At 47.7% G+C, this 15,185-nt stretch overlaps 1 protein-coding gene across 3 annotated transcripts in view; it reads left to right on the top strand.

Annotated features, from left to right (window-relative positions):
• The window catches only part of SH3BP4 (SH3 domain binding protein 4), a 91,209-nt gene extending 88,485 nt beyond the window's left edge, over positions 1 to 2,724 (top strand). For all 3 annotated transcript variants that reach the window (XM_068544183.1, XM_068544184.1, XM_068544185.1), the window contains one exon: positions 658 to 2,724. In XM_068544183.1, coding sequence (XP_068400284.1) covers positions 658 to 882 — 225 coding nt within the window. In that variant the 3' untranslated portion in view covers positions 883 to 2,724. The remainder of the gene's footprint in view (positions 1 to 657) is intronic.
• The last annotated feature ends 12,461 nt before the right edge of the window (positions 2,725 to 15,185 follow it).

Below are 15,185 nucleotides of genomic sequence, written 5' to 3'. Positions count from 1 at the left end.
ATCCTTAGTTGTGAGCCGGGCCCCGGCAGCGGCAAGGCCACTCTCCCGTCAAGTGGGACGTTGGAACGGCATCCTTGGAACTGCCCATCCGTCCCTGATCCTGATGTTAAATTACCTTCAGCCCAATGATGCTTGACGGAGCCCTTTGTGATCAGTTCTGGCTGGGGCTCTGCCCTGCACAGTGCGAAATGCATACCTGGTATGTTGTCAGCTTTGGCCAAGGCTGGTTGGGTTCCTGCTCAGGGAGTCTTTGTTTTCTCACTTGTTTTGTGGTGGTCACTTTAAGTTTCTGGAAAGACAGTCAGGCTTGCAAGACCTCGGAAGCAGAAGTCGCAAGAATAAGGGCATCCTTTATGGATGTGATGAGTTTCTAAATAAATGGAAAGTGCTACGGGAGGTTGGAAGGAAAGAGAAACCCTTTCTGTTTGTTCGGTCACTACTTGGTACTATACACCTGCTCTCACACAAAGTGTGTTCTTCCCTCTGAAATGTGCTGGCCCGGGACGGAGGCGGCTTCTTTGGGTTCATTTCACTCTTTAAAAAGTAGCATCAGTGATGAACAGAGATGCTGGTACTAGGAGAGGTTCTAAGACCCAGTCTCTCAGTGTCCCCCAATTTTTTCTCTCTCTTTTGGTTTTGGACAACTCCACTATCCAGGCCATGTGGAAGCCCGCGTACGACTTTCTACTCACCTGGAGCCACCAGATCGGGGACAGCTACCGGGATGTCATCCAGGAGCTGCACATCGGCCTGGATAAGATGAAAAACCCCATCACCAAGCGCTGGAAACACCTCACAGGGACCCTGATCCTGGTGAACTCCCTGGACATCCTGCGAGCGGCCGCTTTCAGTCCCGTGGACCACGACGACTTTGTGATTTGAACGGGTCTCTGACCTCCTGATGCCCTCCCGGAGGGCTGCTCCGGGGCTCATGCCCTCTGTCTGCCCCAGATGCCCAGGCGGGCACATAGAGCTGGGGAGGGAGGGAAGGTCAGCTCAGACAGACCCAGGGTCCCTCCTGGCTGGATCCACACCCAGGACCGAGCACACGCGATGTTCCACCCGCCTCCTCTGTCACGGGGGAGACCTGAAGGGAATTTCTACTGCAGGTTGTTGCCAATCAAATAGCTTTCTATTTGTTAAGTATAAATTTAAATTTAAATCACTTTTTTTTAAAGTATGGGGGTGGGGGCGCGTACGAGAAAGGTGGTATCTAATTTTTTAATGGACCGTAAAGGTAAAAAAAAAAAAAAAGAAAACACTTCATAGGGGCAGATGCTGTTGAGGTTTTTATGTTCTATAAAGACCTTTTTAAATTATGTTACAGATGTATATATGTATTTAAGGGTCATGGGGGTATCTCTGATTGCCGGATTCTCTTTGCATTTCAACACTTAGCACGGAAAGACACTCGTTCAGATGGTGGACCTTTTTGCCTCTGTACTTGTAAAAAAAAAAAAAAAGAAATCAAATAGGAAACGTGGTGTTTCAGTAAATGAGTGTGGTCCGTGCCCGTTCTTTCTGAGGCTGTCCTAGCCCTGCGATTCCCTGTGATTTTTATTACCTTCTGTACCTTGGCCTCGTGTTGCAGTAAAGGAACGGCCACAGCACAGGGGAAGCTTTTTTGAGCTTTAGCAGGAAGAGTGAAATCCAACAGGAGCAATTTGGGTGCACTGGAGATGAGAGGGCGGCGGGCAGGTGGCATTCTCTATGGCCCCTGCCTGTGCGCCCTTAATCCTGCAAAAGAGCTACGCCATTTGGAGAGAGGTGGCCCCTGCAGCTCTGAGAGGTCCTGCTTCTCCCCGGGGGCAGGGGAGTGCTTGCTGCAGAGCTCGAAGCCTCTCCTCTGGGCACGAAGAAAACATCGCCACAAGCACACCCTACGCTGACGTCCAGAGGTGCCCGCAGCCATTTGCCAAATTCTCTACTTCATTCCACCTAAAATGTAACCCCTCTCCCCTCCTGGTGTGCCCATCTCTCCTTGGAAATAAATAGCATAGGGAAATCTTTTTTTTTTTTTTTTAAACAATATGAAGATTATCTGAGCAGGATGAATATCATCTGAAAATGTTTCCCACATAAAATCTGGGACTTGGCGGACTGTTGCATTGATAACCTTGATGGTTGGAGATCAACTTGCTGGGCTGAATTCTACAGTTGCGTTGTGGATGCATCTCGGAAGGGAGTGAGGGACAGGGATGAAGAAATACTGGCAGATCAATAGAGCTGATCCCCAGGAAGGGGCCAGGATATGCGCTGTGCTTACATGAGTGATGCTGGGCCATCTGGGGTTCCGGCATCTCATTCTCTAAATCTGCTTTCTGGAAACATGCTAATTACTTAGTATAATCAATGTAAATCCCTTATTGGGCTAAAACATTCCTATATATCTATTGATTCAAATACGGAAGACCAACTGACTAGAAAACAACAACAACAATAAAAAAAAAAACACTACATGTTTTATGCTGCAAGAACCAAGATACACAATTCCCCCAAATCATCACATGAAATCACGTTACGTACTGGTTCTTCACTCTCCGCCTTCAGTCTTCCCAGAGAGCGTCTCTCACTCTTCCCCAAAGAAGAAACAAAACCAGTCGCACCTTAAATATTGAGATTTTTCCTCAGGGGCTTTAAATAGTTTCCTATGCAACATGTCTTGTAGCACAAATTCAATTCTACAGAAGTTGCAGTAAATTTTCTTTGGATATTTTAACATAAGTGTGTGTGTTTTTTTTCTGTACCCACACAGACTTTTAATAAAACACAAAACCTAGTGTAAGTATCCGTGCATAGAACAATGGCTCCATCGCAACCCGGTCTCCCCTAGGTGACAGTGTGACAGTTGGTTTAGCGGGTATCTGTTTTCTTGCTATTGATTTAATTGTTCTTGGAATATAGGGATCTCAGTCATCAACTAACTAATGGGAATCAGTGTTGCCTAGAGCACCCAAAGGGTGCAAGTGGGTGGCTTGCCTTTTTCTTGGTCCTGTGTACCTGGAATTGGCCAATCCCAAACCCACAATACACAGCTGAGGGCCAAGCCATTTCTCAGTGCCGGGCATCTTCATCAGGTTACAACAAGCTGGACTCCCACGGGCCCTGCGCTCACCACGCCCTCTGGACCAAGCCCAGGGAGAGAACAGGATGAGGGTAGGGGGGCAACTGATGGAGACCAGCCCCACCTGCAGGTGGTGGGGAGGAGTGGGGCTAAGGAGAGCCCCCTTGAGAAGTAACTTTAATCCAAGGCCAAAGGCTGAGTAGGCACCAGTGAGCCCAGGGCCAGGCCAGACCTGGGGAACAGGGTGTCTGCAGCATTGAGAGTACAGGGACCACAAAGGGCTCACCCCCTCCCCACCACGGGCCTGGGGCGTGTTGTACAGGGGTGCACCTGTACTCTCCGTGCTTCTCAGTTCCAGCCCCGCCAGCCATATCCTGACACCCATTTTGCAGTTGACTGACTTGCACGGCTAGTGGCAGAAGTGAAGGTTTTAATCCAGAGCTGCTGTCTCAAAGTGCCACGTACCGGGTGGCGTAAAATAACAAATTTATTTTCTTGAGGTTCTAATGGCCAGAAGTCCCAAGATCAAGGCATCACTTGGCCGTCTGCCCTGTGTCTGCATCCAAACCTCTCTTTTCTTAAGGACCCCAGTCATGGATGAGGGCCCACCTGAAATGAGTGTGACCTCATCTTAACTTGATTACTTCTACAAAGACACTATTTCCAAATAAGGTCACATTCACAGGTTGGGGGGATGGGACCTCCAACAGATCTTGAAGGACAGAGTTCAACTCACAGCCCCGCCTCCTTCCCCGAGGCCTTTGCATGTGGCTTGCTTGGGGGAAGGTAGGGAAGGAATCCAGCTGGATCTATCTGGAGGTCTCTGCCCAGGTTAATGCAAAAGTCAGAGGGGCAGAGGAAGGTAAATCTTTAAAAGGGGAAACTACTTCGGATGGGACTGGCTAGGTCACCAAACCTACTTTCTTCCTGAGCAAACAGCTCAAGTGTTTTCCAACCTCCCTTGCAAGTAAGTGGCCGAGTGACTCAGCTAGTGGCACTTGAGTGTTGGTGATACAGGCGCCATCAGGCCAGTCCCATAGAACCTTCCGGGCACCCCTCCACTGTCCCAATTGAACAGAAGGAATTCCAGGGACCTAAAGGTGAGGAAGAGTCAGGCAGCAAAGCCCAGGTCCCCAAATGACCCCTTAGAAGGCTTGCTTTGCAGCAACCAGTTTACCTCCAGGCCCTGGAGGCTGTGGCGTTATGGCGGCCGGCATCTCTTCAATCTCAGGTTCGGTATTCCCAGATGACTGCTGTAAACGGAAAAGCTGGAGGGGTGACGGGTTCGCTCTTAAAAGGGAAACATCCCTCTCACACCTGAATGATGTCAGGTAAAGATGAGGAGAACTTAGTCACACTAGTTTTCCTTGGCTTGCGCACGTCCAGAATTGGGCACTACTAGTCTGAACATGAACGACTTTTCTACTTTTACTGAATATTCTCTGGGCTACTCCCAAGAAGCTTGGTTAAAATTTCCAGTCCTTTATTGATGTTGATTTTGATATTGATAATGGTAATAATTGGCATATAAAATTATGGTATTTGTAGGTGTTTTTGAGGACCAAATATTCAGAAGAAAGACTTCGTTGAAAAAAGCTGTGCTCTGATTTCCCACGAAAAGGGCAATTTTGCGCCTGGTCAATTCCTGCCTTGGTCTTCACCTGACTGTCGAGCAGTCACATCATACGGGGTATGCACCAAATCATTTACTTTGTGGTCACCAAGACCCCACCTCTCAGGTAGTCTCCGGTCACCTGGCCACAGCGGCCAAGACCAGTTTCAGTCCTGGGACCCTCCCCTCCAGGGGTCTGGTCTGCAGATCCCCGCAGCCCATAGTTGGTCTTCCAACCATCCCTACTGCCATGCCTGGACTTAACGACCTCTGCCTTGTGCCTTTGCTCTCATTGCTTTTCATGGCCAAGCTACTCCAGCGCCCTCTCACCTAGTGCACCTGCCCACTCTCCTCCCCCCTCCATGGGATACAAAGGAAGACCCAGAGACGCTCTTACGGCCCGTTGTGCAGTCAGCTCTGGGTTTCCCAGCGCCCAATTGCAGAACTCCTTTGACTGTCTCCGCTTCTCAGAGCTCCCTGCTTTTGCCTGGGCTCTTCTTGAGCTGAAACACCTGTCCTTCCTTCATCAGCCACACTGAGCTCCTTGGGGCGGTGACCGTGTCTAAACTCGTCTCTGAGTCCCCAGAGCTTTGTGCAATAAATGTGTGTTGCATGAGGGAACTACCCATACCTCTGCCATAAAAATGCATCTCAGAATGTGGATGACTTTGGCTATTGGAGTGGGTAGAATGGGCTTTGTGCTGGGTTTACAACCAATGTTAAACATAAGTGAAACTTGTCCAGCAGGGAAGGCATCAAACCCAGCTGATATTTTAAAAAGAGTTCAGGGGCTTCCCTGGTGGTCCAGTGGTTAAGACTCCGCGTTCCCAATGCAGGGGGCCCGGGTTCAATCCCTGGTCAGTCTGTGTGCTTTGACTAAGACCTGGCACCGCCAAATAAATTTTTTAAAAAGTAAAAAGAGTTCAAAGGGAAAAGCATGGCAGGGATGGAACTCAATGGAGTGTACACCGACAGCAATGACACGCCCTAATGATTCATTTCCTAGCACAAGGGCAACGTATATTTGGACCTTGGTTTTTGCTGTAATAAAATTGAGTTTTACATAGAATAGATTGAAATGGCCTCATCCTAAATAGTCAAGTAACCTGCATGTTGGGGCAAAAGGGAATGCCAAGTGCCCAGGCTTTGCTTAGCACCTGTGCTCTACAAAAGGTTGGTTCTGTTTAACCCCCTGGACCACCTTGGTTTCACAAATGGGAACCCTGAGACTCAAGGAAAGCAAACAGGCCCAGCTGGCCTAGTGGCCAACGCCCAGCTCTGTCCACCCCCAGCCGTGCCACATCAGATACAGAGCATTAGAAGCAGGAAACGGTGTAAAAGCCATTGCTTGAGAAGCAAATGCCCAAAGCCAGAGCCGGGGCAGTTTCATTGACAACCCAGCTGTGGGTCAGGGTTAGACGGGTGTCTCCACTCTGCCCTCACAGATCTCTGGCGGGATGTGTGTGCATGCTGGGCATTACTATTTTGTGGCCGTTTCCCTAAAATCAGGAGTATTTAAAATATTTGCACTTAGCCAAAGTTTTCCCTTTTGGGTTTGTTTTTGGAATTTTAGCTTTATTGAGGTACAGTGAACATACAAACAAAGTTTTCCTTTTTTAAGACCCAGTCATTTCCACCCGAGAGCTCATCCTTGGTGGGTTACACAGCAATATGCGTGTGCTTGACGCTGCTGAACTTAGTGAACCACTTAAAAATCAGGAAGATGGTAAATTTATGTTCATTTTACCGCAAGTTTTTTAATGTGAAAGAAAAAAGTTATAGCTCCAGTTCCCTGCACCTCCAGGGTCTGGTTATGAAAACTAGGGAGTGAGATTCAGGGCTCTTAACTCTTTTTGTACCATGACTCCCTTGACAGTTTGGTGAAGTCTGTAGACACCTCAGAATCACATAAATGCATCAAGTAATGTGCATTCGTGACCTGGGATCACAAATGAAAGCAATTATTCTTACATACAGTTACCCAAAGATTTTTTTTAATTGTGATGTGCTGCTTTATGCACCAAATAACACTGTCTAGTAGCAGGTCTCGTATCCCCCATAAGCTCCACATAGTGAAGAGGATTTCAATAGCTGCAAAAACATTAATGGGCATAAAAGTATCTGAGATTTAGAAGTTGTTTACAAAATCACAGGAATTTCTAATATTACAGAGGTTCGTTGCCTCCATGCATACTTGAAGGAAATGCTAATGTTCAGTTAAAAGTTCATGAAAGTAAAGACGCAATTCTTTCCCTTATTTAAAAAAAAAAAAAAAGCTCCTCCTAAGGAAAGTGAATCACCAAGATTTGCTATACCTGTTTTTTGAATTGCTTGTATTAATATTTTCTGCTCCAGGTTGGCAAGAATCGTCTTTTTAAAGCTCTGCTTCTCTGAGTCAATAGCGTACCTAACAGGGGTGAAGAAAAACTGGAAGAAATTAGCTGGTTGTGTCTATGATTTTTTTAAATATCTCAAGTCATTTTTCTCAACTTTCTATTTCAATTGGTTTACTTTTTATCAATACAAGAATATCTATATTCGTGTCATATGTATATGGTACAATTTTCAAGGCAATTTTCACCTTGGGGACAGCAAAAGAGCCACCAAAACTGAGGGAACAGCATAGACTTCAGCGGGATGCAGGCCGCTTGGCGGAAGGGCCAGCGGGTTGCTCGTCAGTATATGTGGTCTGGGTGCCGTCGTGGGCATGCAGAGGCTCAAGGGCGACCCATCAAGGGAGAGGAGTCAGCTCCTGGGCTTCCAGGAGTCTGTAACCCAGAGCAGGGACAAATATTCAAAGCTCCAGGGAGATTGAGGCACTGTCATGAGAGTGGACCAAGAAGGAATTCCAGGGAGGGCGGAGCCTGTTGGGTGATGGGGCTTTGAACGAGAGTGCGGTTGTGTATTTGGGGGTTCTGAGAAGAAACCCCAAGGTGGAGGGGAAATCCTGAGAAGATTCTGCAAGGGCAGGGGAAGGGGGTTACTAAGAGATGCGGATTGAGTACCTTCTGTTTGCCTGGCACTGTTCCGGGCCCTGGGAGTGTAACCCCTGTCCCCATGGAGCCCACGCGCTAGTGGGGAAACAGCCGGTAAACTAGATCAATGTTCAGTGTGAGGTCAGGTGGAGGTGAAGTGCTAGGAGGGACACTGAGAAAACCGTGACCTTAGGGGAAGGAGCGGGTGTAGATCAGGACGGCCTGGAAGGCCTCTGATGAGGCGAAGTTTGGGGACAAGTGCGGGGTCAGAAGCGCTGGGGTTTACGCTGCTCTACGAAGGGCTGGGGGAAGGAGAGTGGGGTGAGCAGGCTTGATGCCAGGTTAGACACAGAGGGAAGGGGAGGCTCTGGGGGATGGGAGTGAGGAGGTGACAGACCCGGCCAGGAGGTGTTGGTCGGATTAGCCGAGGAGAAGCCCGGGGTCCCAAAGCCCCTGCACTGACCTGGATGTCAGGGGCCGGAGGGTGTGGGCCACGGAAGGGGGAGAGGGACTCGGTGTGGCTTTTTTTTTTTTAGTATTTGTTTATTTATTTATTTTTGTCTGTGTTGGGTCTTCGTTTCTGTGCGAGGGCTTTCTCTAGTTGCGGCGAGCGGGGGCCACTCTTCATCACGGTGCGCGGGCCTCTCACTGTCGCGGCCTCTCTTGTTGCGGAGCACAGGCTCCAGACGCGCAGGCTCAGTATTTGTGGCTCACGGGCCTAGTTGCTCCGCGGCATGTGGGATCTTCCCAGACCGGGGCTCGAACCCGTGTCCCCTGCATTGGCAGGTGAACTCTCAACCACTGCGCCACCAGGGAAGCCCTCGGTGTGGCTTTTGATTGGGCAGGAGCAGCGAGGCCAAGAGGGGCCTCTGAGAACACGGCGGGTCAGGGCTGGGGGTCCCCGACGTGGACGAACGGCTTCACTGGGAGGTGGGCAGGGGTTGGTTAAGCATCGTGGTCGGGGAGGAAAGCTGTGGAGGACGTGGCTGTCGGTGGCAGCAGTGAGGGGGTAGCAGTTATAGGACTCTGGCTCCAGACAGAAGAATGGAAGGCGTCACTGAAAGAGTTTAGACCAAAAAAGCCAGCGAGAAGCTGGAGCAGACCGTGTGGAAACCTGAACGGACATCCTCCACGGGGCCTCCCCTCCCAGCACCCGTGCCATCACATCGACCTCTAAGGCTCCTGGGTCGCCCCCTCTCATTTCCTCTCCCCTCTCTCCGGGGCTCCACCTTGGTCCTGGCCACCATCACCTCTCCCTGTACCTGCATCTCCAGCCCCGCCCCCTCATCTCTTCCTCCACACGGCCGCCAGCGTGGTCCCTGTGAACTAGAAACCCGTGCCCCTTGCTGCTTAACCCCACCCTTGCGGGCCGATGAAGGCATGTCTCCCAGACGCTGGCACACAGGTTCTTGTTGGCCCTGCTAAGCTTCCACCTGCCCCCCCAAAATGAGAGGAATAAGGACAGTGCATGGAGGGCTTTCGTGAAAGCCAGATTTACAGAAAGCAGGCGACGCTCCCTGATCCTGAGATTAAGCCTTCGTTCCTTTTTAGTGTTAACGTGTGCTTTATTTTGGCAACTGATAAAGATAGTATATTGTCGTAGTTGTTTTTTTGTTTTGTTTTGTTTTTTAAATTTATTTATTTATTTATTTATTTTTGGCTGCGTTGGGTCTTTGTTGCTGCACACAGGCTTTCTCTAGTTGCGGCGAGTGGGGGCTACTCTTCGTTGCGGTGTGCAGGCTTCTCATTGTGGTGGCTTCTCTTGTTGCGGAGCACGGGCCTAGGTGTGTGGGCTTCAGTAGTTGTAGCACGCGGGCTCAGTGGTTGTGGCTCGCGGGCTTAGTTGCTCCGCGGCATGTGGGATCTTCCCGGACCAGGGCTCGAACCCGCGTCCCCTGCATTAGCAGGCGGGTTCTTAACCGCTGCGCCACCAGGGAAGTCCTGTCGTAGTTGTTTTAATGCCTTTCTTGGCAAAGTACAATGTTGGCTGATGACAAACTCCCGTGCAGCCCTCACGACTCGGATCGTTGGACAAATAAGGGAGATACAAGGTGAACTCTCTGTTTCCGTGGCTCTTTGCTCTTGTGGCTGTTTCGACCTCACTGAGCTAGTGGCTTTATTATGCTTTCCAGGCGGTCAGTTTGTCCTCCTCTTGAGGACACTCTTGCTATGCGTGGAACCCAGAAAACGCAAACCCACGTGCCAGCCCTCTGCCCTTACCACAAATATAACCCGAATCTGTCTGTGTTAGAGCCGTGTGTTTGCTTGTTGTGCCTTCCCAGACTGCAAACTGGGCAAGGCAGATGCCACAGTGTCCCGCTCACGCTCAAGAAACGCACACTCACACTCAATACATTCTTGGATGAATGACTTGTTGAATAAACAACTTCCCAATGACCACTGCTGACCGATTCGCTTGGGAGGATGGAGGCCAAGTACCAAGTGCCTGAACAGGTTTGTGTGTAATTGTAATGATGTTTAAAAATCAAACAAATGTAAGTTTTGTGGCGAGTCCATTTTGGGCTTTATTCTAGAAAGTTCTATCTCTACTTGTTTTAGTTCACTGGTCTTTCCACTGTAACATTACACATGTTCAGCTCAGCTGAAGCTCACACTTTAGGGGAAAAAAAAAAAAAAAGGGTTTGCTTTATTTTTCACACAGCAGCATAGTTTTCTACACTCCAAGTGCAAAATCAGTTCACACCCAAGGTGTGGATGATCACACCTAGGTGAGAATAGCAGACGTGGGTACACAAGGCCAACACCTGCAGCCTCAGGTCAGCTGTCCTGGTGTCACAGGCCTCCCTGGACAGTCACCTGAGTAGAGCAGGCAGGGTGGTTGCCTGGCAACTCTAAGGAATCACAGGGCCGTCCTTCTTGCCTAGAAGAGAAAGGGTCTGGAGAACTGAGTCACTTTCATTTTTGACCCTGAGCCTGGTTAGAATCAACATCTGCAGAATGAAGGATTCATAGTAAAATCCTCACTGACAAGTCAGCTTAATGACATGTGAGATTGAAATGTACAAATGCAACCTCCTGTGTGTATATGGAAGTGCTGTATGAAGGTGTATTCTTTGTGCAACTGGTGAATTAATAGGAAAACAATTATGGGTTAAAATAATTTGGAAAATCATATTCCAGTTCTGCAAGTTCATTTTTCAAAACACCTTTACATATTTCTAATTATCACATTTTCTATGTGGTAGATGAGTTGAGAAATTAAAGACAGAAAAGGTGCTGAATGTGTATTGAGGGACTCAGGGCACTTGACCTAGTTAGAAATAATTTACACAGACCTTGGAGGTTTATGTATTTTTCCCAGGACCTGGGAGACAGTGATCATTTTTCAAATATTAGCTTTGTGGAAAATGCATAAAGATGTCCTGATGGCTGGTGTCACGATGCCACGCACAGTGTATCTCAAACTATCAAAACAAGAATAAATTGGTTTTGCATTCCGAAATTCATACCCAAGTAAAAGCGACTCCATTTTCTGTTTGTGACATGTGATATATTCCAAAATTCTGCTGGAAGTATGATTGGATACCTTTGATGTATCAGGCAGCACTCTGTCCCTGAAAGAAAGAACTTTGCACAGTACTCATATATTTCACTTCAAACAAGGTGGTTTATTAGTATAATTATTCTCAAAATGCCTTCAAAATATATACATTATTCAAAGGTTTATAATATTTACTCTTATTTGGGTATTTTGCAAGTCAATCAGATCAGAACAGAGCTCTAGCTAAAATATCCTTATTATTCGGGATTCCCATAGGTTTGGATCCACAACTCTGGGAGGAAGTGAAGTGGGTACCAGCTTGGTAATCTTGAGAAAATGAAATAGCTCAACTATTTAAGGCCATTTTTAAAAACAGTAATTGCTGTGACCACTGGCCTGATTTTTTATGTGTAATCCACGGACCACCTGAATAGGACTCTCCAGGTGGCATTTTCATCTGTATTAAAAATGCAGATTCCAAGATTTCCCAGGGCTTTTGAGTCAGATGCTGCGGGACCTGTACAGGAAATCTGTATTTTACCAAGCTTTCCATCTGATTCTTGGGTGCTCTGAAGCATGGGGACAAGCTCAATTTTTCATTTTATGGTAAAACACTAGACAGAAAAGAAATGTAAATGATTTCTGAGTAGGAGGGGATGGGTATGGACTTCGTTTTGTGATTTCTAAATATTTCAGCAGCTTTGGCTCCAGACTCCTCTCCTGGGCTTCCTGGCTTCTCCTCACTGTCCCACTTTTCAGTCACCTCCTGCTGAACCTTAATTAAAATCCAGGCAGTTATTTTCAGGGAGGCTTCTCTGATACGAACGATGTCTCTAGGGCTTGTTGGACTGTCCCCGATGGGAGGAATAAATGGGCCAGTGCTCAGCCATGGGCCCGCCTCCCTCTGTCCTGGGCCTTCTCAGGCCTCCTATTCATCAGGGGTAGTGATGTTTATCCCCGCTGGACACTGTGCCCCCCAGGCCAGCCCGGGGTTTGGACCTTACCCCGTGTTCTGCATTCAGGGGCTAATGTCCAGGGCTGTAGGGATTTCCAGCTGCTTCCTGCCCCCATGGGAGGCACCGTGCAGGCAGACGTACAGTCTCTCATTTGGTTAATGCTGGTCCCCAGGAGGACTTTGCAGAAGTCCCTCCCTCCTGCACACCATCCCTGGCTCGATAGACCTCGGATGGGCCTGGGCGGTGTGTGCGGGGTGTACTTGTGTGTGCACAAGTGTGCAAGCACACATGTGGGCCTCTGCGCCAGAGGTCAAGGAGGCTTCTGAGACAGCCTCCAGGCATTCCTCACCGTGGGCAACACCACCACTGCAGAAGCCACTGGCCCCTCAGTTTTATTCCACAGCCACCTAGACAAGTAACGGCCAACACTTAGCGCTTTCTCTGTGTGTCACAGTCCTAAGAACTTTAGAGACTCTAACTCATTTGATCCTCTTGACACCCCTGTGCAACTGGTAAAATTATTATCCACATTGACAGATGAGAACGTAAGGCACAGAGAGGTTAAGTAACTTTCCCGAGGTCACACAGCTACAAAGTGTGGAGCTGAGATTCAAACCCAGGCAGTCTGGCTCCAAGGTCTTTGCTGAACCCCATTCCTTCCATACCCAGGTGATGTTTTCCTGTGAGTCAAAAACCCCAGCGAGAGGAGGAAACGGGGACTTGCATAACTGAAAGTGGTAAAGAGCAAAAATTGTACTTCTGACTTCAGAATGTTCTACATGGAGATGATGAAAAGTGGGGAGGGGTTTGTAACAGGCTTTTTGTTTTTAATTTCCTTTGGTTAAGCAGATGTAATTAGTCTGTATTCTCTCCACATATTTCAATGGCTGGCATGGAGACAGCACAGAGCCTGCTGAACCAAGAGTGATTTTAAAATCTGCCTCAACAGAAATGTCCATTGATACTGAGGTGGTTCAATAAATCACAGTACGCTTACACAATGGAATACTGTTCAACCATTAAAAGGAATAGGCAGATCTATAATAATTGGTGTGAAAGGATCTCCAAGATATACTAAGTGAAAAACAAAATAGAACAGTGACTATAAAATCTCCCATTTATGGAAATTACACACAAAACATTCCTGGAATGACACCCAAGAAGCTTGGTCATGGGGTTGCTAAGGCCTGGAGTCCTGCCTTTGGGGGAAGAACTCAGTTTTCGTTGTATATGTTTTTGTGCCATTTGATTTCCTACTCTGTACCAGTGATATTTTTTTTTGCTATAGATAATGATTTATGAAATGAGAATAATTTAGAATTAGTAAGTATCCAAGGAATAAAACGAATACCCCAATTTGCAAAATTAAAAATCAAACAAGTACCTAATTAGCATCCTGTTAATTAGCACAGTGAGCCTTTAGAGAGGGATCATCAAAACTGATTGAACAGAACAGAACGTTTGCAGCCAGCACCCCTGGATGGGTTTTAGGAAGTTCTCTGAAACCCTCAAATGGTGCGCTTATTTTTTCTTTACTTTGGTCTGTGTATCCTCCGAGGTGGATGTCTGGAGTTTTTTTTTTTTCAGATTCTCACACAGGTTCATGTCCCCCAAAGTTCAACAACCACTAGCCTAGAGGCTGTGAAAAAAAGGCGATATCCGTTTAAAAGACTCTCGTACGCAGAGCATTAATGAGTATGAGAGGTACTCATAGGTACTGGCCTTGGTCAAATGAAGCCCACCCACGCCCAGGGCACACCCTTCCCGGATGTTTCCAGCAAACTGCGTCTTACGCATATCACATATATGACATGCATCATTCTATCAGTCTGCCGGGACCACTTTTGGCTGACTGCAGCTGAAACCTGGCCGAAAGCGGCTGTGCCGAAGAAGGGGTTTATTTTTCTAACTTGACCAGTTCCCAGGCTGAGTGCACGGTCCAGGGCTGATGCACAAGCTCAGGGAACTAGACTTTCATCTCCCTGCACAGCCATCCTTAGGCTGTGGCTTCATGCTGCATCTCTGGGTACCAGGTCCATTTTCCAGTCAGCAACAGGGGGAGAGGGCAAAGGGTATGGGATCTGCCAGCTGTCTGTCTTTTTCTCACAAGGGAAACAAGAACCTTCCTGGCAACTGCACTCAGTAGAATTCCTTTGTGTTTCATTAGCACACACTCAAACAGTCCCCCACCCAGCTATAAGGGAGCCTGGTGCGGGGAGCATTCTGTTCACTAATTGGTTGTCATGTAACCATAAACCAACTAGAAATCCTGTTAGGATGGAGGAATAGGGACCAGTGCCGACTGCACGACCCCAACTGGAGCCCGCACGTACGCACGGGAGCACGTGTGTCTGGACCTATTCCTGCACCGTGAAGCAACAAGCATGGATTATTCGGTCAGTTGGGCCTGAAAACTGGCCTAATACCTTCATTTCGAAAGTACAGCCTGGGGCTGTAACTTACACACCTGCATCCACTAATGCCATTAGAGTCAAAGCTGAATATCATATGATTTTAAACTATTCCAATGTAACTCCAATAAAAGTGCATGACACAGCTTGGGACGTGGTAAAAAAATTCCTGATGGAAGCAAACCGCATTTCTTTTTCAGTTTTATTGAGATATAATTGACGTACAGCACCGTCTAAGTTGAAGGTTTATGAGTTTAGCGAGTTAAGTTTATAAGTTTAATGGAAAATACATTTTAATAAAAATGACCTACAAGAAAAGAATAAATGAAGCAACCACCTGTGCCTGATTCAGCCAAAGTTCCAATTCTGTGCAGACTCTCCAGGGCACCTCTGTTATCAACAAAAAATGCCATGAGCCTGGCTCACATTCTTCACTGTGAAAAAAGCAAAACAAGGAAGCCTTTTCTCTGAGCTCTTTTCCTAGACACCACCAGATACCATCCAACAAGGGTGGATTTCTCCGAACTAGGACCTGAGGCCTGGGGCTGGGGCAGGCAATGATGTGGGTCACCCGTGAAGAATTTTGATGGAAGAAAAGTGGGTGCCGGAAGTGATGAGATGTAGGTCTTGGACCAAACGACCAAACGGGTGTTTAAATGTACAGA

The sequence above is a fragment of the Eschrichtius robustus genome, chromosome 5 (genome assembly GCF_028021215.1).
Source record: "Eschrichtius robustus isolate mEscRob2 chromosome 5, mEscRob2.pri, whole genome shotgun sequence".
Taxonomy (NCBI): Eukaryota; Metazoa; Chordata; class Mammalia; order Artiodactyla; family Eschrichtiidae; genus Eschrichtius; species Eschrichtius robustus.
The sequence above is the reverse complement of the archived record's forward strand: the minus strand, read 5'-3'. Positions and strand labels throughout refer to the sequence as shown.